This window comes from Juglans microcarpa x Juglans regia, chromosome 4D, assembly GCF_004785595.1.
Source record: "Juglans microcarpa x Juglans regia isolate MS1-56 chromosome 4D, Jm3101_v1.0, whole genome shotgun sequence".
Lineage (NCBI taxonomy): Eukaryota > Viridiplantae > Streptophyta > Magnoliopsida > Fagales > Juglandaceae > Juglans > Juglans microcarpa x Juglans regia.
Window position 1 is genome coordinate 843,204 of NC_054600.1, and position 27,685 is coordinate 870,888.

General features: G+C 36.2%; 3 protein-coding genes and 1 non-coding gene across 11 annotated transcripts; 3 read left to right on the top strand and 1 right to left on the bottom strand.

Moving 5' to 3' along the window:
• Positions 1–2,999: 2,999 nt before the first annotated feature.
• On the top strand, positions 3,000–6,484 carry LOC121261449 (probable serine/threonine-protein kinase WNK9). 4 transcript variants are annotated; one of them, XM_041163812.1, is made up of 7 exons: positions 3,000–3,257; positions 3,332–3,388; positions 3,573–3,800; positions 3,943–4,163; positions 4,432–4,589; positions 4,766–5,204; positions 5,311–6,484. In XM_041163812.1, the coding sequence occupies exons 1-7, from the start codon at positions 3,187–3,189 to the stop codon at positions 6,390–6,392; spliced, it is 2,256 nt and encodes a 751-aa protein (XP_041019746.1). In that variant the 5' UTR covers positions 3,000–3,186; the 3' UTR covers positions 6,393–6,484. The 4 variants fall into 4 exon arrangements, with proteins under 4 accessions (XP_041019746.1, XP_041019748.1, XP_041019749.1 ...); XM_041163814.1 differs by having other exon boundaries at positions 3,579–3,800; XM_041163815.1 differs by having other exon boundaries at positions 3,351–3,388.
• A 3,132-nt stretch (positions 6,485–9,616) lies between these two features.
• On the bottom strand, positions 9,617–16,595 carry LOC121261452. Of its 5 annotated transcripts, none has more exons than XM_041163822.1 (7): positions 15,721–16,595; positions 14,771–14,873; positions 13,550–13,605; positions 12,892–13,056; positions 11,009–11,122; positions 10,803–10,927; positions 9,617–9,873 (listed from the first exon to the last, which is right to left on the bottom strand). In XM_041163822.1, the coding sequence occupies exons 1-6, from the start codon at positions 16,414–16,416 to the stop codon at positions 10,835–10,837; spliced, it is 1,227 nt and encodes a 408-aa protein (XP_041019756.1). In that variant the 5' UTR covers positions 16,417–16,595; the 3' UTR covers positions 9,617–9,873; positions 10,803–10,834. The 5 variants fall into 5 exon arrangements, with proteins under 5 accessions (XP_041019756.1, XP_041019754.1, XP_041019757.1 ...); XM_041163820.1 differs by having other exon boundaries at positions 10,796–10,927; XM_041163823.1 differs by lacking the exon at positions 9,617–9,873 and adding an exon at positions 9,892–10,401.
• A 6,687-nt stretch (positions 16,596–23,282) lies between these two features.
• LOC121261454 (40S ribosomal protein S24-1) lies at positions 23,283–27,516 on the top strand. The gene is made up of 5 exons (XM_041163824.1): positions 23,283–23,510; positions 25,546–25,587; positions 25,773–25,943; positions 27,095–27,181; positions 27,263–27,516. The coding sequence occupies exons 1-5, from the start codon at positions 23,439–23,441 to the stop codon at positions 27,302–27,304; spliced, it is 414 nt and encodes a 137-aa protein (XP_041019758.1). The 5' UTR covers positions 23,283–23,438; the 3' UTR covers positions 27,305–27,516.
• On the top strand, positions 24,734–24,824 carry LOC121261742. Its single transcript, XR_005939968.1, has one exon. It is a non-coding gene; the product is annotated as a small nucleolar RNA snoR136 (small nucleolar RNA).
• Positions 27,517–27,685: the final 169 nt, after the last annotated feature.

Consider the following 27,685-nt stretch of genomic DNA (forward strand, 5'->3'; position numbering starts at 1 on the left):
TAATTTAGATTAGTACTACTGGGAAGCTTGTCAACTGAGAATTTTAATAATATTGCACCAGTTAGTTATTTCGCTAATGTACAGTTTAATAGTAATTATTGGCCAGCGATGTGTTTCCTAATGTCACAAGACCCACATCTCTAAAATAGAGATTATGGTTTGACCCCCCAATGAATAAAAATAGTAATAATAATTATTGAATTTTTCCCATTTTTTGTTTTATTTTAAATGAGTTCCAAAATTTCTTCATATCACTCGTTTGCTCAATATTTCTGATATTATATATAGGACGAAGACTTTAACTTTTTATCGTGGAAATTAATCAAAAAATTTTAACTCAATTTCGAATTAGAAAGATTTTCTAAATGTGTTTGGAATGCATGAAACGCTGCTTTATTAGGATACATTCATGTACCTTAATCCGTTGATCCTACTAGTTAATGTCGTGTTTCGTATGTCTTTGAGCTGGATTCCAACAATTCGAGTCTTCAATTTTTTATCTGCACACTTAAGAAAACACGGAGAGTGGAGGGCGTTGGTGGAGGCCGGAGAGTATCCGATAGTAAAGTCAGTATATCTTCTTAGTAGTTTGTGTGTGAGTTTAGAGGAGGTCAACTTTTATATTAGGTTTCTGGGTAGGGACAACTCATACCTGATTTTGGGGAGTCTATGTCACTTCAACTGTTTGCTTAATCAGAATCTTTTAATGCGACGTGGCTTCTAGGAGCGGCATCATTAATGCAGTGTAGAGTTCAAGGAGTGGCGCCATTAATGCGGCATGGCTTCTTAACTCACTTTATCCTATGAATGTTTTTTGTTAAGCCCCTCAATGCCTGTTGTCAAGAAATCAAGAATTCCTCATATTTCTCACCCACCTGCCTGCGCAGGTTCTCGATGGTAGGGTGTTATTAGGGAGGTATCAGGGCAGCGAATCTCATCTATCCCTATCGTCCACTTTCTCCATACGTGGGTTGCTTCGTGGATGGATTTTGTTCATGGGCCGAGTACTTTGCAGAGACCCACTAACACTTTTTAGAGGAAGGTCGTTGGGTTTGACTGGACTCTCTGACTTACTTCCCTAATGATCTCTCATGGGCTTGCAATACGGGCCGATAGGAGTGAGAATCCCCTTACACTACCATATAATGACTTGGCATATATGTTGTACGCATCTAGTTGTCGATGATGTACGTAGCATATATTGTCTTATTTTCTTTAAGCACACTAGTTATGAATGGATCAAGATTTCTCGAGTTTTTTCTTGAATTTGAGTGTCTCAAAGTATAATGTCATAATCGAAGGCTCAAACTACATGTCTACACTCCAAAATGATTAGTTAATGATACAAGTTGGAACAATAATTTAATGAAATATTTTTATCAAGAATAGATTAGATCAAATAGTTAATGTTTCGGGAATTACTCTTTCAAAGGGTTTTCTCGTTTCTCTCTCCAGCCTATTTCTCTCTATCCAAACAGCCAGCAATCACAGTCTCGGCACCCGGGGGGTTGGAGCTTTGGCTCTTCCCTCCTCCGCTCAACCAGCCATCGTCGACACTATCTATAGGTTTTTTTTCTAGTTTTTTTTTTCAAGCTTTCCAGCGATAGCACCTAGATACTTCGATCTGCTACTTTCCATTCTTCCACGGCTACCACGTGCCCCACCATCGGACTCCCCAGCCACCAATCTGTCGGACGGTAGGAGAATATTTTCTAAAAGAGTGGTGCGTTTGTCTCACTCACTGCTTACAGTGCGCGTGAGATCCACGCGCCACCATGCCAGGAGGAGTCCTCTGCCGCCACACGCGGCACCATCGAGGTTAGCGGCTTCGGCTCTTTCAGATCTAAGTGTTCTTCTTTTCCCTAGTGTGGCGCGTGATTTGCACATGCCACCACAGCTGGTGGCAGTCTTACGTCGGCGTATCGATTTATCTGCAGGTTGCTATTCCCCTATGTTACTGTTTTCCCTAACCACTGATCAAGATAAAATGTCAGTAATAGTCTCCCTCAGTCTGACCAGATCAGCAAAATGCAGCACACCACTTTCGACAGCAACTTTTAGTTGTAGTTTTTTAGTCTGTTTATCAGACAATATAACCACTTTTACGCGACACGCCCTTTGCGAGATATGGGTTAGAATCAATCTTTTGATTCGAGAATCTACTTTTTTATTTTTATTTGCCAATGTTACTTTTGTTTGTTTTGGAAAGATTGTTGGAGACTCACACCTCATGAAATTTTGTATCTTTGTAACCACTTAGTTTAATCTATGATTTTTTTGAGAAAAAAAAGATTAGATCAGACGGTAATAGATCAATGATGATAGTTTGATCCTTATATTAAATAAACAACACCGTATTAGCAAAGGCAATTACAAACGTTTTTAAGAAATTAATAGACTCCTTATAGATATTAACTATATTATACATATATATATATAGAGGTAATTCAATCAAATTGTAAATTAATTTTAATTGCAATTTTATGAGTGGATATGAGCTTCTAAATGACCATGACGGCACGGCTTATCAGATAGATGATCAAGAATTTTTCTTATGTCTGAGTTTTTTATTGGGGCGTTATAAATAGTATCAGAGTCTATTTCAATAAAAAATATAAGACTTGAACCATACTACTTACAATGAACATTTCAATAAAAAATGTGGAACTTGAACCATATTACCTACAATGAACATTTTAACAAAAAATGTGGGACTTAGAACATTTTGATAATTTATGATTCAAATTCGAGAATTTTGACGCTTTAAGGTATAAATGAAAAATAAGATCGATGGTTGGAGGTGAAAATACTGTTTTTCGCAAAAAGTATGCATGTTTCGAAGAACATGGTCGGGATCCTAGATTTCTACACACTTGCAGGCCGCCAGCTGAAAACCCTCCATCTGATTTAAGGAAAGGAAAAAAAAAAGTGTTTGCTACTTTGTATCCCGCTGAAAAAGGATTAATCCTTGCAAATTACTGATTAAACTCACGCCTCTCTCTCTCTCTCTCTCTCTCTCTCTCTCGCTCTCTAAAAAGTTTTGGAGAAGTACGTCCTATTTTTGAATGATAAACCTCTCTGGTGTGTGCGTGTCAGAACTGTAGAAGAAGGGTAACTGGGGGGATAACCATAGGAAAGAACAGAGACCCCAAAAAAAAGTAGGCAGAAAAAATAAATAGAGGATGAATGGTCTTGCACATCTTGAACCAGATTTCTCCGACTTTGTTGAAGTTGATCCAACTGGCAGATATGGCAGAGTAAACCTCTCTCTCTCTCTCTCTCTCTCTCTCTCTCTCTCTCGTTTGTTATCTGCTTTGAGCCTGATTTTTAGGCTCCTTTTTTTGTTGCAGTACAATGAAATCCTCGGCAAAGGAGCTTCAAAGACAGTGTATGAACCCCAATTTGAGATATTTTTTTTTTTCCTTCAATTCGAACACTTTTTGGTCCTTCATATGGCTTGCAGCATACCCATCTCGGATTTCTTCAAAATCTGAGCCTTTTGGGTCTTTCTGTTTGTTCTTGTACACGGGCATCTGGTATATTTGTCTGTTCTTGATGTTTGATCGTTGCAGTTACAGGGCATTTGATGAGTATGAAGGAATTGAAGTTGCTTGGAACCAGGTCAAGCTTTATGATTTCCTGCAAAGCCCCGAAGATCTTGAAAGACTATACTGTGAAATTCATCTCCTTAAGACGTTGAAGCACAACAACATTATGAAATTTTATACTTCTTGGGTTGATACCGCAAATAGGAACATCAATTTCGTCACCGAAATGTTCACTTCAGGGACTCTGAGGCAGTAAGCCTTTTTTCATTATATTCTGTTTGAGAAATCATAACGATTATTTTAGTGTATTGATTGTTTTTTCCGTTACTTTCGATCCTTGGGATTTCTGATTCATTTTTGTGGGTTCCCGTCTTTTTGTTTGTATTATTGACAGGTATAGACTAAAGCACAAGAGAGTTAACATTAGGGCAGTAAAGCACTGGTGTAGGCAGATCTTGAGAGGGCTTCTCTATCTTCATAGCCATGAACCTCCTGTGATCCACCGAGATCTCAAGTGTGACAATATCTTCGTTAATGGGAACCAAGGGGAAGTGAAGATCGGTGATCTCGGCCTTGCTGCGATTCTCCGTAAATCGCATGCGGCTCACTGTGTTGGTATGTATAACCTATTCAAATCCTACGAAGATTTTGGCGTGCTTTTGATCATATTATAACTAGTTGAAACTTCCTAAAACTAGAGCTACAAAGGAAGTTGGTTGAGACCTTCGATTGATCGAATTTACAATGAAATTAGAAACTATATCTGTTCTAAGATGCTCTTTCTATTTTGATTCTCCTGGGTAAATGGTGGATTTGGTTAAAGGGAAGATATCTAAGGTTGTAGTTCATATGGTTTTAAGTTTTTTTTTTTTTTTTTTAACAGGGACTCCAGAGTTCATGGCTCCGGAAGTTTATGAGGAGGCTTACAACGAGTTGGTTGACATTTACTCATTTGGGATGTGCGTCTTGGAAATGGTCACTTTTGAATATCCATATAGTGAATGCACCCATCCTGCACAGATTTACAAGAAAGTTATTTCTGTAAGTGGACTCTCTCTCTCTCTCTCTCTCTCTCTCTCTCTCTCCATTGGCATGCTTTTCATTTCTTTAGCCAAATGAAAAAAAAAAAAAAGCCTAGATTTTTTTTTTTTTTTTTTTTTTCCATTTTACTTGTCAAAAGGAAAAATGTCTAGATTTAATTTGCTTTAATTCTTTAGGGCAAAAAACCAGATGCATTGTACAAAGTGAAGGATCCAGAAGTGCGACAATTTGTGGATAAATGCTTGGCAACTGTGTCTCTAAGGCTTTCTGCCAGGGAGCTTCTGGATGATCCTTTTCTCCAGATAGATGATGGTGAATATGATTTGAGACCAGTTGATTATGGTAGAGAACTCGACGAGACTGGTTCCCTTCTAAGGTTGCCTTTCCTTGAACGTGATTGCAGTAATAGCACATATAGTAATGGGTACACCAATGGTTATGGTGCTGAGGCCGAAAATGAATGGGGTTATCATCTGGTTGAGATGGAACCAAATGGAATTGAACTCTTTGAGTACCATGATGATGAACATTCTGAAGATGTTGACATAAGTATCAAAGGGAAAAAAAGAGAAGATGATGGCATCTTTTTAAGACTTAGAATTTCAGATAAAGAAGGTGGGAATCTCTTTTCACTTCTTTCCTTTGACATTATTTTGACAGATTATTTACTTGTCCCTCCTAGTGGAAATCAAATGTGGCACTGTAATTTATCTCTTTGCAGGCCGTATACGGAACATATATTTCCCATTCGACATTGAGACAGATACAGCATTGAGTGTGGCCACTGAAATGGTTGCAGAACTGGATATTACTGATCAGGATGTGACCAGAATAGCAGACATGATCGATGGGGAAATAGCTTCCTTGGTACCTGAATGGAGGCCTGGTCCAGGAATAGAGGAAACACCCCGCTTTTCTAATCAAGGCTTCTGTCACAATTGTGCTTCCAACCATACCTCTAGAGGCTCCTTCATGGATTTCCTGTCACATAATCAGGGCATCGAGGATTTGCAAGCTCTTCAATGCTGTAAACATGGATGTGCTGCTTCGATGCATGGCCGGTTTGAGGAGATTACATTCCAAGCTGAGGAGTCTGAGCATCATGTGACAGTGGGTGCTCCTAATGTATCAAACCAATCAGACTGCTTGCATCATCATCAAGAAATCGGGGGTCAGCATGACAGCCGCCCTGAACTCAGTTCAGTTGGCTCTGGACCGAACCACTCTTATGAAGAATATGAGAAATTGGACCAATCAACATTATCAGAGGATGCGAAGGAGGATAATGTGAAGAATAAAAATGCATCGAAAGCAGGAAATTTAATTCTAAATTTATCTGGTTCCCAATCTTCCTCCTTAAAGCCTTCATTGTATTGTGACTTGTCAGATAATTATGAGAAAGAAATTGAGCAGGAATTGAGATGGCTCAAAGCGAAATACCAAATGGAGTTGAGGGGACTTCGGGATCAACAGTTAGGACTTGCATCAAAACCTTCAACTTGTGGGAATGGGGAAAACGATATAGATAATAGGCTTTTGGCATCAGAAACACTACAAGCAGATGACAATGGAGTTCTCAGGAAATCTCCTGCTTATGATGGGCAATTTTCTTCCATTTGCAGAGCTTATGTCAATAAAAGCTGCCCCAATTCGGAAACCCAGTGGGCCCGAAATTGCAAGGTGATGAAGAATTCCTCTAATCCGGAGGATATGGTAACTGCAAAGAGTTTACACGCTGGGCCATTGCTTCCACAATCTCTTCACAGGACAGTTTCTCTCCCAGTTGATGCTGTTGATATATAAATCTGGAAGGCACTTTAAGATTCTTTTATGTATTCCATACACACTCAGAGAGCCTGTAACATCATCAAATCCACCCTTTTTTGGCCAGTTAATATCAGATTCATCGAACCTATCTCTCGAGCGTGAACGTTTTGTTTGAGTTCCTCTCTGTGAACTTTGTCCCAAACAACTGGAATGAAACCATAAGCATAGTGAGTGAAAGGTCCTCCCCAAGTGAAGTATCTCCAAGTAGACTTACGTTGTTCTACTTGTAGGATCTTCAAATGCAGTGACTTTGATGAATTTAACCTTCTAACTACTAAACACAGTGAGTATAAGGTCCCCAATGAAACTCCCTATTACAACACGAGTCATTGAGTGGAAAAAGCAGTGTTTTTTTTTTTTTTGGTCATTTTATATGTCAACCCCATAGTAATAGAGCGTAAAAAGGTCCGCGTAAAAGAATACGTACAGGTAGCATTACCCATACTGCTATATTGGGGTTTCTCTTGCTTGCGCGCGCGCGCTCGTGCGGTGAATCGTTTGGTAATGTCGGTTGTGTATTGTGCCGATGAGAGTATTTTCTTTTCTCAAAGGCATCGATCTGCTTTGCATGTTGTAGGCCCCAGACTCCCAATCAATTATATAGAGGGTTGGGGAGATTCAAAGAGAAGTAAAGAAAACGCATGGCCCCACCGGAGAATCATGATCCATGCAATGTTGATCTGCTCGTAAATCTGGATTACCCACATCCACATGACCAACATGGTGTTCCATCATCATCATCAACGTGGAATGGTCCACCTACTCAGCTCACACTGGCTGACTTTGATATAGACGTTTGACATTATTGGTATCAAATGCCAACCCAACCCACCTCATATTTTTGTCATGGATTGTACCAAAATTGTACCTTTTGAGTTCTGGTTTTCTGGGTCAAAAATCAAAGTGCCGATTTTCTTATTTCGTGCTTGAGAAGTGATGAAGTCATTAGGTCTTCTTTGACTCGAATTGTCTTCATTCAAAATATATATATATATAAATAAAAGAGTCTTTTTCACTTATTAGTTTGATTTGTTTGGGTTGAATGTCTATATCAGAATCTGGTTTATATTTACATTAATTTTATGTGCCGGATCCATTTGATTGGTCATGATCATGCCAAGCTGAATGTTATTCATTTGTTTTAATTTCTTGCTGTATTATAAGCTTGCCAAACTCTTTGGAAAAAAATTTAGAAAGTGATATGGATGCATTGCCGTGCAAATTCAAATGGAAATAACTAGCTAGGTTGGGTATCATCATCTTCTAGATCTCTACCAAACAATATGGTAGGTTTGATGTCACACTATTTGAGGAACAACGTACGTACACTATCTCCATCAAATATCAAGAGTTTGGAATATGACATGAAAGAGTCCTATACGACATGCATGAGTATGATTGTTAAAGGTAGGATCAAGTGGAACAATGAATGCACAATAGAGTTCGGAGAGAGAGAGAGAGAGAGAGAGAGAGAGAGGGTGTACACTTTTGAATGATTGAAAAGAAATAGACTTTTTTTTTTTTCCTTGCCATTCTCATATTAATTATAATGTGATGATGATGATGATATGAAGTCTTGTTTCTTTATATCGTCTAAAAAAAAGGTAGTGGTTTTTTAATTTAATACAGATGTAGACATATTCATATGATATGTAAGGCCACCCCATGTTGAATTGTTGATTTTATTTATTTATTTATTTTTTTAAGGCAAAGAAAAAGCATGAAAAATAAATGCAACTAGTGTTGGTGCAGTCATGTTATGTTGAGTACAAAGCAAAGATTTCACTATCTTTCACTTTAACTTGTTGTCCCTTGAAACGTTTATCTTGAGCTCCACTCATACAAAAGCACAAGTACGGCACCAACAAGCTCTCAAAAGTTCTCTAATATATACTTTCGTGAGAATCAAAGGCATAAAAAGTTGGCATTGGAAGATAATCTACATGAAAAATATTCCATTACTAGCTTTATTTATTTATTTATTTATTTTTATTTTATTTTATTTTTTTATGCATCCATCTCATGCTGACAAAAGTTGGCCTTTTCACCTTCTAATTGCTTCTTGCTGGCACCTCCATCCATCCCATATTTTCAGATTGTGTGGGATATCTGGTGGTCGAATTTATTTAATGCTAATTGTTTCAGAAAAATCAAATATAAACTATTTTTTGTATAATCTTCAAGATATATTAGATAATAAAATATATAAAAAGCTGGAGGTTGAGGACTACCTCGTTGGCTTGACCTGCCAAATGGCTCACTCTAATTGATGAATGAGTCCAGAAAACCAGGCCCCGCTTTTCACTCTGAGAACGCGAAGGTTTGGTCCCGAGTTTTTCGCTAGGGGGGAGTCTGAGGGGGGCTTCGGGAGGGAATCAAGCTCACTAGGGGGGTCTGAGGGGGCTTCGGGAGGGAATCGCTAGGGAGATGGGGTATGAGGGGGCTTCGACTCGGGAGGAAATCTAGTCTGCATTTGAGGGGTCTTCATCGAGCTCGCAAGGGGGAGGGAACGAGCGAGGTTTGATAGAACTGGTTTACTTAGCGAACTGGGTCTGCCACGTATGGTGTGGGGAGTGTGCGTTGGTGGACTGGCTGATACTAAGAATTTTTCATATATATATATATATGAGTGCGGCTATACATCAACTACACTCTCTGCACACCTCACATGATATATATATATATATATATTTTTTTTTTTTAACTCAGCACATGGTGTCCTGCGGTTATAGGTTAATGTAAATAATTACACTATATATATATATATATATTAAAGAAAAAGAACAATAGGTCATGTCCTTACTATTTGATGCACCTTCATATAACATTTGTTTGATTTCCAAGAGAAATACTTCAGTCATAAAATGATTATACAAAAGTAAACCTATAAATTAACGTAGCTTGATGTAATACGTCTAATTGTAAAGTTAATTTTCTTGTAAAATAAATCTAATAGATCACATGATACCACGTTAGTTTACTTTTGTATAATCCCTTTATATTTTGTAGGACTTCTTGATTTCCAAACTCAAGCTTGACCTAAGGTCTGAGGGGATATTTAAATATTATGAGATCGTGTGACACTATAGTTTGATATAAAACTGTAAAAATGTCATGCATTTTGTACAATTATACGTCTATATGTGTTTGTTATAAATAAATAAAGAAATAAATATGGGATTGCTAGAAGTGGAGTATAGTTTAAAATGATAAAATATAATGTCTAGAAATGGATATGATTTGACCTTCAACGTGTATTGCAGTTCCCACTACGCATTAGGAGTGGTGAATGTTAGGTGCAAGTCCACAAACAAGTACACAATAATTGAACAAGTCTAAAAGGCTTTAAAACTCTTCCAAAACTCCGTCTCGATCGTGTCCTTGTCAATCTCCTACTCCGATAATAACCCTTACCCACTAAACCAGTACACCATTTGCAAGTAGGCAGAATCCATGCCTAAAGAATAACAAAATATCAAAAAAGAACCTGTTCTGCCTAAAATATTAATCGCAAGAAGAATTGTTTACCACAGCTCTAGGAAAAATAGCAACAGTGCTTCCACTGGAATTGCACATCTCACCTTCTACAAACTGGTTTTAAAGGTATCTTCCACCAATAACCAGTATACTTCTGATGTCACTGACGTGTAAATGACGCTAATACGTAGGAATTGAACTACTTTTCAATCCTACCTTTGTGTTTGCCTCAGGAAAATAAAATTAAAACATATGAAAACTCCGTTTTGTGTTATGGGGCTTCAGGAGAAGAACTAATTTCACATGTAGACTATATCACAGGATATAAATTGAGGACCCCAAATGCAAATGAGCTCTAGGCACCTTAACAACAGCTAGAAAAGCTGAGAAGCTTGCCCCGCAAAGGAGAGAAACTCAAGTCCATCATGAAACTGCACTAAGTTAGTTTCTTTACCAGCCCCGGGCATTGGAAAGGAAAACAACAAATTAAATGATGCACAATCTCCATCTGTTGCCAAAAGGACATGTTTTCAAACTCTATTTAACCGAGACCATAACACACAAGTCAAGTTCGCTGCAACTACGTCCAAATATTTTACTACCTAAATGAATAGAATTACATGTGTATGCTAAGAATTTTAAAATTAATGCAGAAAAATACTTTCACGGACAAAGGATTCAGAATTTCAGTGGTTGTATATGGTTGCCTTGATTTATAAATATATAGAAAAAATTCCTGCCCAACAATTGTTCCTAACGTCTGAAGTAAAGCCTAAGAGCTTACAAATGCAGGACAGCAACATACCATCTTATCATATTTTCAACAAGGTTACTTTCTGTTAACTATAGACAATTTTCCTATTCCAATGCCATTTTAGATCCAATAGGCAATTCAGTTATACCTCTTACCATATGGCAAAAGGTAGCCGGTTGCAATACTCTTACAAAGGCCTCAAAAGTGGATAATCTTCAAGGAGTTCCCGCTCGGAAAGAGTGTCATTTTCATTCTGAGGGGTCCACAGTACCTCAACTGCCTGCATGAAAACAGAAGACACATCAGGCACAAAAAATAAAAACTCTGTAAGTAATGATCACAACAATGTTCACATTCTTACTAATATTTTGCTCGAGGGAATGGATCCAAGCTTTTGCAAGGCTTCTTTCAAGTCCCCACTGCCATTGATGGTGGGCAGCTTATGGACTCCTTCAGCAGCCACCAATATTGTTATCTGACTTGCAAAACTCTCAAAATGTCAGGGAAATCGGGAAAAATATTATCTACATTTTTCTTTCCAATCACTTCATGCAACAGGCATTAAATTATTGAGATGAAATAAAGCATCAAAAGAGCATAGCACGCCTTTACTTCCATAAGATTGCAACTTGTTAAATGAGAGTAAATGACCAATACCACATCTAGGTTAATTTCTTAAAAGTCTATAAGAGGTCCTCGGAGCACCTTTGGTTGAGAAGCAGAGACAAACCAGTTTTGTGGTCTCAGATTTATGGGTCAAGCAACCTCTAACATTTATTATCAAAAGCTGTCAAGGAGGAGGTCTTTCTTATCAAAAGGGTATGACAGAATTTGAGTAGTGGAAACATCAACAAAATTAAAAGAGTAAAAGAAATGGTGGAAACCTTCCCTTCAGATTCCTTGCAAATGACGAACTAAGGGTTTGTAAGACTCTAAACCATCTATGATCTTCTAACATCTTAACAGGAAAGATAAAAGTGGTTGCTATCAACCAGAAGTATATCTTATACTTAATTGGGTCAGTTAAATGGAACCTTTGGTCTGGCTTTTGAATGTCAATAAAGTATGCACCAAACTAGATCAATTTGGTGCTATTAAAACGGTCACCGACCATTAGAACTTCATTACACCACAAAAGAATTTGAGATCTAACTACAAAAACGCAAGCCTGCAACATTCTTTTCAGAAAGTAATATACAAAGTCGTTCTAATACTCTTTTAAAATCCAAATTTTAGCAAATGATAAAATGTTAGTAACAATGTTTATGCATATTCAAATTGAGATAGGAATTACCCTCAGGTGAGCCTTTTTCATTTAAGGTTATTTCTTACTTTTAGGTTTTCTTTCTACACCAAAAAGTTAATCATATAAATAAATGCAAGAAAAATCCCATCACATTATCAGAGAACTGAAACCCACCAAGATTGATTTGGTTCTACCTTGGTGACACACCACTCTTACATGAACTGGGGTTGTACCACTAGCTTTCTATTCTAAGACAGATCGCATCTAAGTTTACCAGTCCCATGGGCATTATATCTATCTGACTTAACTCCCACTGGATCCCCCAACTCCTCTTTTGAGAAGGGGAGAGAGAGCCAATCATTTGAGCAAACCACATAGATTACAATGATCATGCTTGCATGGAAGTTTCGAGTTTCCAGACTTGTTCTCGATATGAGTGGATAAGAAATGTTTAGTTGCGTCTTAGTTTGGAGTATACGGTGAAGGACCTCTGCATTGGAATATTACAGTTCTAAAATCTTTAAAAGAGAGCATCAACCAGTTGACATTTCCCTGGAGCTACTGCACTCTACTCTCCCTACAGATCGAGGGAATGATAAAACATTCTAGAGGCCTTCTAATAATAGAATGTTTAAGTATCGTTCTTTCTAGGAGGCTGTTTAGCAATTGATTTTTCATCGAAGAATATTTGGAGCGCAGAAGTGCCGAGAACAGTATCATTCTTTGGACAGACAACTGCTTTTGGTAAAAAATTGACAATTAAGAATTTGGGAAAAGGGAGAAAATTGTTGTGAATAAAATGTTGTCATATGGCCAGAGCATCTTAGCCATTTGAGATAAATTTATTTGTGGTGCATTGAGTGATGCATCAGACTATGACAGAAGTGTTTGCAAGGAAGATTTCCATGTCAGCAGAAGAACACCCAAACAGCCCATGTCAACTCATAAATGAAGTGTTGACATACTTTTTAACAAATCCATCCTAAAGTTGACCTTACCACAATGTATTCATTGCTGAATCCATTAGATCTCTGATTGCCTGTGCTTTGCTTTTTAATGTTGTTCACATTGACGAGTGTTTCTTCATCAAACTTCCCCCGTTCTTCAATAGAAAGCTGATTGAAGCGTTTCTCACCATCCTCCATGCTCTTCTTTAAATCCACCTGAAAGAATGGCACAAGTTATTCATCTCTGAAAAATCTAATCAAACTAAGTTCTCAACTTTTTTTAAAGAAGGCCAATATATTCCAGAAAGGACTATATTCCAGAAAGAATTATGATTAATCCAAAATGATAAGATGAAATTGATAAATTGCAACTTCTTACATATGTAAATCTGGAGGAGACTGATTTAAGTTAATCGCTCAAGAGCTCTAAAAAATTACCGTTGTCCTTGAGTGGTGTTGTTTACAAAAGTGAGATGCCAACCAATTTTGTGCAAATAGTTCAAGTTTCAACTTCAAGTGGATGAAAAACAGGGTATCAACTAGTATGTTACTGACAAAAACAAGGTTGCCATGTGTGATTATAACATGCATGTGTGCAATGCACCCCTCAACCCCTTCTCTCTCTCCTCTCTCTTGAACAACATTGATCCAAAATAAAATTTTATAGTTCAGTAGATCAAGATTTTTGAGGAGATGGCATTCAACTTACAAATGAATAACCTGAGATACAATAATCAGGATGCCGAAGCAAAGCTAGCGTCGTCTCTGCATCAAAAGATAAATTAGTCAGAATCTAAGATAATTAACCATAAAAATAACAAGAAACCTTTAGCTTGTCATGTTGCATATGACAAGTTTTAGGTGAAGAAATTGATTAAAGCCAAAATGAGGACCAATGTATGTGCTGTAATAAAAAAATGACAGTCCTGGGTTCCATAAGAAATGAGATGCGCTAATGATATGACAATTGCCAACAATGTAAGAAGCAATATAAGAGATGTACATCATTCATGCTTGCCGCAAAATCAAGTATCGTAGGGGATTTTATGAATGATTAGCAAATCACTCCCAAATCTGATCAAGTCAACATATGGTGATGACCACTTCAGAATCATAAGGAAGATTTTCATAATTTTGATGCCTTTTGGAAAATTCCTTATGAACATACTACTATGAATCAATATAAAATAATGTCATTTTGTGCAACAACACAGCATCACCAAGACAAGTGTGTATATGTGTGCATGCACGTAAAATTTTCTAAAGACGCAAGCTATGTCTCTACAGCACTCAAATCTCGTGGCTTTTTTCTTTAATTTACAAATTCCAATCATTCCAACATTTTTAGTCTCAAATGTAATTTGTTTCAATGATTTTTTTCTACGAGTTTAGCTCAATTTCTTTTCTCTCTGTTCAATGGCATTGAACTCCATGATTCCAGATATCATCTTACCTACACCTTGAAGGCTTGAAGATTATAATTTGCCTTAAAGGAACAGTAAAACATTCTCCATCAGCTCACTTCCGAGTAGGATTAGAATTTTCTCTACCTCCCACTCCCCATAAAAAAGGTAATTTAACACATGCACCCTGAAGGTTTACGGCAACCTCTCACTCACAATCCTAATTTTATGGGAGTGAAAGCCCCATTTTGGCCACAACTCAGTGGAGGCTACAATTACATAATCAGAGAAAGTGATCAACGGAATATACACATGATAACCAACATTACAGCCAGTAAAGTTCATTTAGACAATTTTTTAGGAATCAATCATCGTATATTAATTTGCATAAGATAACTCAAATCCGCTAGATATCTGATTAAGGAATAAGAAATTTTTTGTTAAATAAATAAGAAATGAACCACAGATCAGGCGAAGGATAAAAGTCCTATAAAAGAAGAATAAAGATATTTATTTAGAAGCTCCACCTGTCAATACATAGCTCAAACCCTCAAAGCTAGATGTATCTGCAGTTTCAGCAATCCGATTAAGATCTCTTTGAAGGGACCGCCCCATGCCCAACAATCCGACCTAAGAATAGACACTAATGAAATCAACTTTTTTTTCATAGGTACACTAATGGAAATAAATACAGAATAACTGTTTCCTAAAATTCAAGAAAGATATTAAAAAGTGCACCAGAACTCAATTCAAGAAAAGGACATTCTCAGCATGAAATAATTGACAACATTCAACTACTTCTTAAGCAACCAAATGAACTGACTTTCTAAAAAATCCAATTAAACAAAATGCCGGTGTACTAGTCAAATGTAAAAATTCCAATCTTTAATCTACATCCATTAATTTTAGGCATTTCCCAATTGTCCAGTACTGGACCCCATAGCGGCAAAAACATTTCATTATAAAATATCGTGGTCAATTTTCTTCTAATTAATCAAACATTAGAGTACGCTGAATATAGTAACTTCAGAAATTCTCCAAGCCATTCAACTAATTCTCCTAAAATTCATACAAGACTACACCCATGAAAAGACCACTTTTGGAGTCCAAAATGCCGCTTCATTGAACAGAAAACAGTCACAGTTTAAATGAATCAGACACGTACGAACCCCAAAACAAAATCCGACTTACACCCAACCACCCTAGCGCCATCACAAACATGAAGGTACAAAGTATCTGCCCCCTTGTCACTAGTATATTTAACCGCTGGTATTGAACGCCAATGATTCCGACAGGATTTCAAGGACCATTCTAATAAGGCCAATAATTATTGTGGGCAAAAGGACTTCTCTGACAAAAAAATCTGTCATCGGACAACCACTCTATATAAACGTTCTCACTAATATTGGAAACATCAAATTACTCAAATTGAGTCAAAGCCAATGCATATAAGAGAAAAATTGAATTTCTACAATACCTGAAGCTTGAGCACGCTCGTTTTCTCGGTAGCAGTAAGAACACCACCCTCCGACCGATCCGAAAGAAACCCCGAAACCAAAACAAACGCCGCAAAACCCATCAAAATAAAAAAGAAACTCGACCCGGCTCCCACTCCGAATCCAACAGCCGGCCCCACGTACCCGCCACCGCTAAACCCGAATGGTGAAGGCGCGTAATAAGGCACCGAATAAGAAAACCCCGGGCTCGACGTCCTCGGCACTGAGTAACTCCTCGACGAAGAAGACGATGAGGACTGCGAGGAAAACGACCTCCCACCCATTCTTCCGCCCGAGGCGGCCAAAGCCGAATTGGGGTCATACATCAACAACAACCCCAACAACACGGCGGCAATCGCCGGTTTTCTCAATGCCTTTATGGCGTTATATACAGTATTGGAAACAATCTCAAAGGGGTTCATACAGTTTTCATCATTAATCGACCCATACTGATCAAATCCCGGGTCTGCTAAATGCTTCTTCTTCGCTAGGAAGAAGCATTTAACGCCGAATTTAGCGGGGCCTCCAAGCTTTACATTCAGGATTCCGCTGCTAGATTTAATCCATCTGGTGAAGGAGTTATGGTTGGCGGGGACTAGACGAGGAGGGGGGAGACGAATTGGGAAATTTTGCTTCCATTTCAATGGGGGCGCTTCAAGCAAAGAAGCAGTGGCCATGGGATTTAGTGACGATCGGGATTATGGGTTTTGGAGAGGGGGAGAGAGAGAATGAAGTGCGATATTTTCGGGTTCTGGTGAGGAAGAGAGTGTGATGGGGGTAGTGGAAATCTGGGCGATTCTGAAATGGACGAGCTATGGCCACGGAGGCGTGGCCCATCTGATCTGAAACAGAGTCGTTTTCGGAGAGAGAGAGACCGGTGGGGGAGGGCGGGTTTATTTCTACGTGGCTCTCACTGTGGTTCGTATACGTGGCATTACTGTAATGAGAAATGATAGAGCGATTGAAAAATTGTATACATATGTTGTAACGATTTTTTTTATTTATTATTATTTTTTAAAATATTTTTTAATGATTTTTTTTAATTTTTAATTTAAAAAAAAATTAAAGGATTTAAAAAATGGTTGAAAAAAAATCAATTTATACTATTCGGTTCTGAATTTTTTGTTAGAGTAGCAGTACTCCACTGTAATATGGGATGAAGAAAATTCTCCAAAATTTAATTTTTTTAATTGTATTTATTTGTAGAATTTACTCACTATGTTGAGGACAGTGCATAATTTGATAAATTACAACAAAACATTAAAAATTAAATATTTTAGAAACAAGTAATGCTTATTTTATATGCATAACAGATTACATTTACCAAGGTATCGTTTGGATTCGAAGATGAGTTGAGATAGATTGTGAATAGTAGTGAGATGAGTTATGAATAGTCGTGAGATGAGTTATGAATAGTAGTGAGATTTATTAGTTAAAGTTGATAAATAATAATGAATAGTAGTGAGATGAGTTGAAATGAGTTGAAATGAATTGAGATGACTTGCGAATACAATCGAGCCTAAATGATCATGTCAAATATACAAACATATAGCCAGTACTGAGACAATCATAAAAATACAAAGCATCACTCTTAAATATTACTTATCAGCATCCAAGAACATCCTATTCAAAATCACAGCAATGCATCTATGCCACCATTGTGTTGTATCTAAGTATATCTTGTTAACGAATAAATATAGATAGAAGTCATTATTGGAAGCATCTATTTTGCACACATTCCCCAAGTGAGTGTTGGGATAATCTAGACCACACATCTCCCCAAGTGAGTGTTGGGAACAATCAACTAGAAGCAGCCATGGAATGAGTGCAAAGTGTGCACTGCTACAATGGCCTATCTCTAGCATTACTCCTTGCTAACATGTGTGCAGCTTTATTACCCTGTTTACCAACATGGGAGATCTCAAAGTCGTTAAAATAAGTAGAAGATGCTGAATTTCCTAACTAAGAGGTCCTTGTGCAGAAAATGAAAGTGACCTGGACTTAACAGTTTCAATTACATTCAACGAATCCCCTTCCAAGATGAGACCAGAAATACCCAAATAGAATATCATCTGTAACCCTCTCAATGCTGCCAAATCTTCAATATCATCCACATAAAAAACACTCAATTCCTTCCTACTCAACACAAATAACACCACCTCATTATGATCACGCAAAACAACACCAATCCTAGCTATGCTTATACTCCTAAACAAATTCCCATCAAAATTTAACTTCACTAATTCATGTGGCGGGGGCTGCCATGAAAGAATTTTCTCTTTTCTAACAACCAGATGGGAGTTTTTAAAAACATTAAAACTGGACACATTCAATACAATGATCAACTACATCCAAAAGTGAGTTATTTATATCCTCAAATAATCTAAGATTTCTATATTTCCAAATTCCCCAAGAGACAGTGAGAAATATAGGAACTATAGACATATCCAACTCCATCAATTCCCACAATAACACACCATATTGAATTTCTCTCCACAAATACTGAACTACAATTAGTACATTTAGTAATCCATACCTGAGTAATATTAGGACACAACTCTATTTTTCAACAAATTAAATCTGGTAGGTAGGTTATTATAAGCTCTCCAAACAAAGGTCTTCACCTTATTAGGAAGCTTTAAAGGTTTTCACCTTATTAGGAAGCTTTAGGTTCCACAATCTTCTCCAAAAGTCAACTTATACTGAGAATGTCAACATTGTGAAGTGCTTGGCCTACTCCTATTATTGAACATCCCATATCAAAATGATAACTAGATTTTGCAGAATATTGTCCTCTTTTATTATCATCCCACACAAAATTTTCAACATCTCAAAAGTGAAGAGGAATCTAAAAAATCCGCTTAGCCACATAGGATGGAAAAATGTTACATATCAAATCTGCGTTCAAGTTCTTGAAGATGGATTCATCAAAGCATTCACAGTATCATTTGTTGGGAGTATTTGAGAAGAGACATTAGCAAAAGTTGCTAAGTGTCAACCCATCTATCTTGCCAAAGATGAATAGAATCACCACTTCCAACCCTCCATATACAATCTTTTGAAAGGATGTCCTTTGTAGCAATGATACTTTGCCATACATACGAAGGATTGCAACCAATATTTGATTGTAAAAAGGATGTATGTTGGAAATATTTAGCCTTAAACACCTTATAAAATAATGAATCAGGATTGGTGAGTAACCTCCATCCCTATTTAGCAAGCAAAGATAAATTAAACATTTCCAAATTACAAAAACCGAAACTACCATTCAATTTTCGAATAACACATTGTAGCCTAATTAACCCAATGTATCTTATGTTTAGATCCACATTGTCCCCACCAAGATCGTGCAAACATAGATTCCAATTCCTTACACAATAACTTTGGAAGTTTAAAACAGCTCATGGTGTATGTCGGTAGAGCTTGAGCAATAGCCTTGATTAAGATTTCCCTTACAGCTTGTGAGAGGAATTGCTCTTTCCAACATTGTAATTTATTTCATATCTTCGACTTCAACTCTTGGAAAGTTAGAGACCTGTCACGCCCAACGAAAAAAGGTAATCCCAAATATCTATCATGATAGTGAATAGAATCCACATTTCACAGTGCTTTAATAGTATTTGCATCATCATATCCCACATTTCTACTAAGTAATAAATCGGTTTTATCAAAATTTAACTGTTGTCCAAAAGTATCCTCATAAATCTATAACAAATGCCTTATAACAGAATTTTCAGCCATAGTTGCTCGAGAAAACAGTAAATTGTCATAAAAAAAAAATAGATGGCTAATTAGCGGCACATCATTACACACTTTCAGACCTCTTATCAACCGTTGATGCTTAGCATCTTGAATAAGAGTTTATAGCCCATCAGCAGACAACACAAAAAGATAAGAGGATAATGGATCACCTTGACGTATATCTCGTGTGGGAAATATTGGTAATGATGGTACACCTTTAAGTAAAAGCCTATATGAAATATATTTTACTCATGACAAAACCAAAGCAACCCAATTAGAATCAAAACCCAACCTTATCAACACTTGTTCAAGAACTACTCATTCCACACGATCATAAACTTTGCTCATATCTAATTTAACAGACATAACACCCCTCCGACCTTGTCTTCTCTTCCTGATAGAATGTACAATCTCATATACAAGTAAAACATTATCTGTAATAAGGCTCATCAGGAAAAAAAACATATTGATTAGGAGAAATAACCTTCGATAATATAATCTTCAACCTATTAGCTATCACTTTTATTATAATTTTGTAAATCACATTACATAAGTTAATAGGTCTAAAATCTTAAACCCTTTTAGACTTTTTCTTTTTGGGAATAAGAACTATAAATGTTTCAAAAAGAAGAGTGAATACTACTATTATTGAGAATGGACAGCGTTGTGTTCACCACCAAATCGCCAAAATATGCCAGTACTTTTGAAAAAATACCGATGACATCTCATATAGACTTAGAGCCTTTAAGGGCTATATAGGGGTGAATTCGGTCTGGTCCGATAGGTCTCGGTGAGGTTTTGTGGACCAGACCGAATCAATTCGGTCCAGGATTTTTCCACTCTGGGCCGGATTGAATAAGCATAAGGACCGGTCTAGTCCGGTCCATTCGGTCCAACCTTGTACCTAATGGGCCAATGGCCCAATCAGATTCCTATGTTTTTCAGCCTAACAGTGAAAGCCCACTAACATTTTATCCAATTTTAAGTCAAAAAATACCAAAAAAGAACTTAAAAGGAAACTAAAAATAATTATAAAAGGTAAACTGTCTATACACAATAAATTTGAATAAAAGATTTTACTACAAAAAAATAAAATTTTTTTATATCCATCTAAACAATTTAAACAAGGTTAAATTGAAAACTTAAAATTACACCAAATAATGAAAGAAAACTGAAAACCATTCCCAAGCAAATATGGCTTCTAAACAAAAGAAAAAAAAAATCATTCCCAAGCATAGATAATGAAAACTAAAAATTATATAGGTCTCAAAAACTGAAAATTAAAAGGTCTAAAAAAACAGAGAAGAGTCAAGAGTCAAGACTAGAAGTCATATGTAGTAATTTACATCAAAAGCTCTAAAAAAAATAATTCTCGCCTCTCAATACAAATAACAATTTAGATCAATACAAATTATACAATTATCCTCCTGGCAGCTCCTAGCCTCTTAAATCTTTTGGTTCGGCATACTTTTCAGGTTTCATACTATGCTGTAAACAATAAACAAAAGAATTATTAGCAAAAGTGAAAATTGAAAACTAACAAACTAAAACAGATTCGCCTTATTAACTTGCATTTGGTTGTAGACATTGTATTTGACGCCTCCATAAAATTTTCACCCTCCCGAACAAGTTCTATATAATAATGAAACAAAAAAAATTATATAAATTTACATAACATATAGTATTATAGATCATAAAAGGTATACAATGAAGTAAATAAAAAACATACACAACTGCCTCTCAAAATCCTCCACCTTATCTATTAAAGTCGTAAGGCTGATTGAAGTAGAATAAGAACGAAGCCAATTTATGTGTACAAATGAGACCCTCAACCATTATCGAAGATAAACTATTTCGAAAAGAATCAAGAACACGACCTGCTGTGCTAAATGTAGATTCAAATACCACTGTAGATACTCGTATTGCAAGTACATCGCGTGCAACTTTTGAAAGTACACAATATCTAATTGAATTAACCTTTCACCAAATAAGAATGTCAAAACTTGCAAATGCCTCCTCATAACTTTCAGCTAGATACCTATCAATCTCATTCTTATTTTCCAAAGTGTTTTCTGATTGTAACTATTGCTTAAATAGGGTCATTCTTTTTGTCGTCCTATCCTTAACTGTACTACTACCACTACCATTTGTAGTATTTCCTTCTTCACATGGAGAACTTGTGCGTTGCTATTGTAAATCAGAATTGTTGCCTTCCTCATTATCAGTGTATGCCTCATATATGGGGATTAAAACATTTTTTACCTTCCAACTCAAATCAACCGCTTTTATGAAATCATTGGTATACATTCCTTCCAATGTAAAGTCAAAATATCGCATCTTATACCGAGGATTAAGAATAATCCCAACAAACAACATATTCATATTATCTAAATTTTCCCAATATTTGTCAAATTTAGTTTTCCCAATATTTATCAAATTTTTTCTTTATATTTATGGTCATTAATCTCACTACAGGGCTTCCTTCTTTATACTCCAAGTCAATAACATTGGCTATTCTAACTAACTCCATAAAAAGGAGTTGCAAGTTACATATTGACCTCTCAAAAAAGATAAAGTTGCATCATGAAATAGTTGAAGAAACCTTACAAACAACCTTACCTTCTCCCAATCGTTATTATTGAGAGGACCTAATATAATCGTTATTATATTAATCAGAAATTTAGCATATAATATATATAATATAAATAAATCATATAACAAAATATTTATATATAATAAAAATAATATATACATGAAGTGGTCTGGTATAAAAAAAAACCCACAATCGGAACTAGTTTTGAAAAAATGAAACGAGCACCAGACCGAACCGGTTTTGCACCAGACTGAGTACACCCATCCAATTTGGGCCAGTTTACCGGTTTTTATTTTCAACCCTAACTTTTGTGTTTTCATGGTACCATAAGTGGGTCATTTGAGCTATAAGTTTGGGGTGGCAAATACCATTATCTTGAAAAATAACAGAGCTCACCATTAAAAATACGGTTTCCATGCTACAAACAAAATGTTTTTTTTTTTTTTCATTTTTTCAAAAGAGTATGTGGGGTTTACACTCTACAATATAAATAATTTCCCTTTATATTTTAAATTATGTTATAAATGTTATATGTCATATGAGTGTGCAAGTCCCGTGTATTCTATTTGAAAAAAAGTAAGATTCACTATTAAAAAAAATTTCTTATAAGTGTTAGATTTACCAACTTTTTTCAAATGAGTATGTGAAACTTGCATATCCTAGTACTGCAAATATAATTTTTCTATAAAAAGAAAAATGATATTTGTTGTTCTGGAGTGTGCAGTCTCTGCCTATATCTTTTTAAAAATGTAGATAAATCTAAGACACATAAAAATATTAATTTTTTAAAGATAACCCCCACTTTTTTACAATACACAAAAAGGACGTTGTTACATCCACATAATGTTTTTACAAAAATCCGTTACCGAATACTACAAATCTTTTTTTTTTATTTATTTTTAATCTTTTCTTTTACTATTTTTAAAACTATTTAAATATTTTTTTAAAAAAAAATCACATATTCATTTAAAAATATTTATTTAATCATTAAGTAAAAAAAATAAAAAAAAAATGCGTAAAGAATTTTGGTAGACATGTTCTCTAAGCATAGTATTTTCCTACTCAAAAATTAACAGCATATATAGCATTACCCGTATAAAAAAATGCCAAGAATGTATCCTTAAATCCAACCCAACTTGTATAGTTCCAAATAGCCCACGGGCCAGTATAATAATGGTCTTTGTTTCTCTAACTCACCCAACCCAAAAAGCCACTCTAGGGCACCACTTGAAACCCTAGAGGTATATAAACGCTGCTGTGTCGTCGCTTCAAACCCCTCTCTGAGCTTTCCGTTGTCTTTGTGCGCGTGCTTGTGCCTCTATAGCCCTTGCGCGCTAGTCGGATCGCCGATCTTCAACGACCAAAATGGCGGACAAGGCAGTAACCATCAGGACTAGGAAGTTCATGACCAACAGGCTCCTCTCCCGAAAGCAATTCGTGAGTTTCCCATTTCATTTCCTATTATATTTTCCTTCCTTTTCCCGGTAGCTACATAATAGGTTTGTTCTTTTTGCAAATACCCTTTTCATATCTAAGTAAAGAAAGTAAGAAAAAGAGAATGTTGGTTATACTAGGTCCGTGGCTTTAGTGTGTTCTTAAATGTTATATTTCTTTATCTTTGTTCAAATTAATGTTTTTTTTTTAATTGTTTTTCCTCACTTTTCAATTGGGTTCTTGTTATGAGATTATGGAGAAGAAAGATATTGGGAAAAATGTTGGATCTCAATTTGTGTGCTAGGTTTGAGTTGAAAGTACTGGGGAATACGAGCCGGGGTATGGATTTTTTTCTTGCATTTTTTGGGCATCCAAAAGGGGGCTAAAACGTTAGTGAGTTTTGTGGTTTTAAAACTTTATGGGTAATGTTAGCGATAGTACTGGGCAAAAACTCCGAACTCCGTCTCAATCGAAGTTTGGAGTCTGAGTTGGGGGGTGAGAAGCAGTCGGAGTCAGAGTGCGTGTGAAAAACTGTCGAGTTCGAGTCGGATTGATAAAAACGTTTTCACTGGATTCATAAGAATTTTGACGGTAAAAGGTCCGGGAATATTTTTGTCAATTCCATCGGTATGAGGCAAAACTAGGGAAATACAACAGTTCTTACAATATCAGCCACTCATTCAAAGAGCACACATATCAACGGCCTGATCCCTCCTCACCTTCCCTCTATCAAAGCAACCGCCCTAAAAGACACGGATCTCTTTCTTAATAGCATAGAACCACAGCCCAATCCCTTCAGTTCTTTAAGATCTCTTTCTTAATACCATGTCTATGGCTCTCTGCTTCTCAAATCTGTTTCCAGAAACAAATTTTTTTCTTAGCTGAAGTCCTTTCCATTTTTTTTCTTTTTGAAACGCTTCATCATCTGGTCAGTGCGGATTAGATCAAATTCCCTCATGACTCGCTCCCTTAAAGCGATATTCATTGCGTTGCTGCGTTTTTTCAGAATCTCTCCCTCATTTATTTCCTCCTCTGGGAGAACAATGGAGCAACTGATGAGACATACAGACCTGTAATGATTTGCGGTGACGATCGCAACTCTTTATGGAATGTCTTTCTTCTTCGTAATCTGATTTTTCATTTCAATTTCTTGCTTGTGGGCTTTGATTTTTCATGCAATTTACTTGATTTTGCCTTACACTAGAAAAATTTTTACTGTTTGTGTTTTGGCTATGTGAAACAGAAGCCCAAAATTATGTTCTCCTTGCTATCCAGTGCTTCATTCACGCTGCATTAGGACATTGGAGAACTGCATTCATATTTACCTTCGAGTAAAGTGGCCCAGCCCGAAACAGTAAAGTGTCCAACTCCGAATTGGAATCTACCTCCGACTCCGGCAACTCTGATTGGAGTCGGAACTGAAAATGACCTCCGACCCAAGTCAGAGTCGGAGGTCGGAATTCACTATTCTGACTCCGTCGGAGTCAAAGCCCAGCCCTAGCTAGCAAGGAAAATGATTCACTTACTACTAACTCTACATAAAATTAAGGGTAATTTTGTAATACTGAAATTTATTTTTAATGGAGTGGCATGATTGTACTGGTTGATTAAAAATGAGTTGTAAAGTAATTGTAAGTATATCATTACCCAGTTAGCAATAGGCTTATGACGGTGCAGACAGGTAACAGAGGAATAGTGTTATCTCAGTTCCTAAATTTTACTGTTTGCAACTTAGGATTTTAGTTCTTATTGGCGTGAGGTTGTAGAAATTAGAAAAGGAGAAACTGTCATCCAGCAAATTAGCAGGAGTAAATTATTTTCAATTAGCCTCATGTTTTGTCAGTGTAGAATTTAAGATTAATTACACAGAAGTTTTTCAATAGAAAAAAAGTTAAATGTTTCACTTTCTGTTTTCTCAGAAGCAAGCCTAGATCTTAGTTGTTCATCAAGTTTTTAAAAGTTGTTTATTTCTTGCTATACTTTTTGAATCATGTAGAAATTGAAAGTTCCTGTTTATATAGTGACCCTTTTGTTGCAGGTCATCGATGTTCTTCATCCAGGAAGGCCCAATGTTTCCAAGGTATTCCCAATTTGGTTACAGCCACTTTCATCCATTGTATTTGTCATAATGAACTGGACTTTCTACCTATAAAAAAATAAGAACTGGAATTCGTATTTTGTGCTACTTTTTCAGTATTCCAGCATGCTTGGAACTCATATATATATCAATTGACCATATGATTTTTGTTTTCATTTTATTTGAAGACTGAGTTAAAGGAGAAGCTGGCAAGGATGTACGAAGTAAAAGACCCAAACTCGATCTTTGTTTTCAAGTTTCGAACTCACTTTGGAGGTGGAAAATCAACTGGTTTTGGGTTGATTTATGATTCTGTTGAGAATGCAAAAAAATATGAACCCAAGTACAGGCTCATCAGGGTAATGTTGCATGACCACTTATTTTTTGTAAAATATTTTGAGCTAGTATAGTGGTACATGTCTCTTGTTTTACCTTATTTAAAATGTTGTATCCAATTCATGCGAGTGCATGTATGTGTATTATGTCAATACTATTGTTCAGTGGAGGTGGCAGCAGTGGTCGTTAGCATTTGGGGGTTGAGTTTGGACAAAGGGAAACTAGGTGCTTTCTCTTGTATATGTCCTGTGTACTTGGGTTAGGTCTATTTTTCATTTATTAATAATGTTTATGTTTACCTGTCCAGAAAAATTTTGGGCAAAGGGCAATGAGTGCTATCTTAAATAGCACCTCTCCCCTATAAAAATAGGATGTGTGGTGACATTGTAGGTTTAAGAGTTGTCATGTATGTAATCAGAATATATATGATTAGTTACTAAAAAAGATTAAGATCTGTGATATGATAATGTTGAATGGTCCTATAGTAATCCTTAAACAAATTATTAGAATCTGTGGGACACCAAATGTTTGTAATGAAGGATGCATAGTGAGGAATGTGTTAAAATAAGGATGGTAGTCATTATCATTGTATTTTATATAAACATGTATTTGCTATTGATGATATGCTGTGTTCAAATTAGAGATTTTCAAAGTATTTTTATTTAGGTACTCATTGGTCTGGGTGTATCACCTTCATCGTCTAGTGTAGTTCTATAGAATTCGTGATATTTCATTAACTCAGTGATGCAATTGGTAGTGCTCGTCTTATAATTTACTTTATTTTTTTAAATGTTAAGTCATGGATCTCGACTATTGGTTAGTAGCTTTGGTCTTGTTATTTTGCAACCTTATAATTGGAAGAGTTTCCTATACACATAAGGGGGCCGTTCCAGAGTATCTAAACTTGGAAGTATCATAAGACAAAAAATGGTAAAATCTTGTTATAAACTATGATCTCGCAATCACCATACCTAATATGTCCAGAATATTACAAAAATAAGTATGTGAAGTTTTGAGTTTCTCACATTCTCTCTTTCTTAGGGTAAGTTAAAGGTGATGATGGCATGTTGACTAATTTTAGCTATTTTCAGGTGTTTGACGGTGTCTTGATATTTTCTTAGCATATACTTAAATTCTGTGCATATGAACTCATTCTTTTTTTGGGTCGAGGCAGAATGGACTTGATACCAAGGTAGAAAAGTCAAGGAAGCAGCTGAAGGAGAGGAAGAACAGGGCTAAGAAAATCCGGGGGGTGAAGAAGGTAAGCCTTTTGCTCACACTTTGGTGGTTTATTGATGGTATTTATTGCATTTACATTATTGTTTGTTCCAATTCTGTGCAGACCAAGGCTTCAGATGCTGCCAAGGGCGGAAAGAAGAAATGAGTTTTCATTGGTTTTGTGCTGATCTTAAAGCTGATTTGCAGCAATGAATTTTTCTTTAATAGCTATATTTTCTCATTAGATCTTTTGGAAAATGAAATTTTTTGGTTCTAGAGTTAAAATGTCCGTGGATTCTGAAGTTCTGTTCAGTGTACGACTTTTTAGTATTTTGCGGGGCACGATTTTGAAATTTGAGTGGGGAGCACATTCTAGCAGTTGTTTGGCCTATGAGAAATTGTTGGAAAATCTCCGTCATGCAAGGCATGTACTTGAATATTGCAATATACATATATACATATACATGTGATATGTATCTGTATATGTATAAATCGGATTGCCGTCAAAACATATCACAGCCTGCGTGCATAAGATTTGCATAATGAG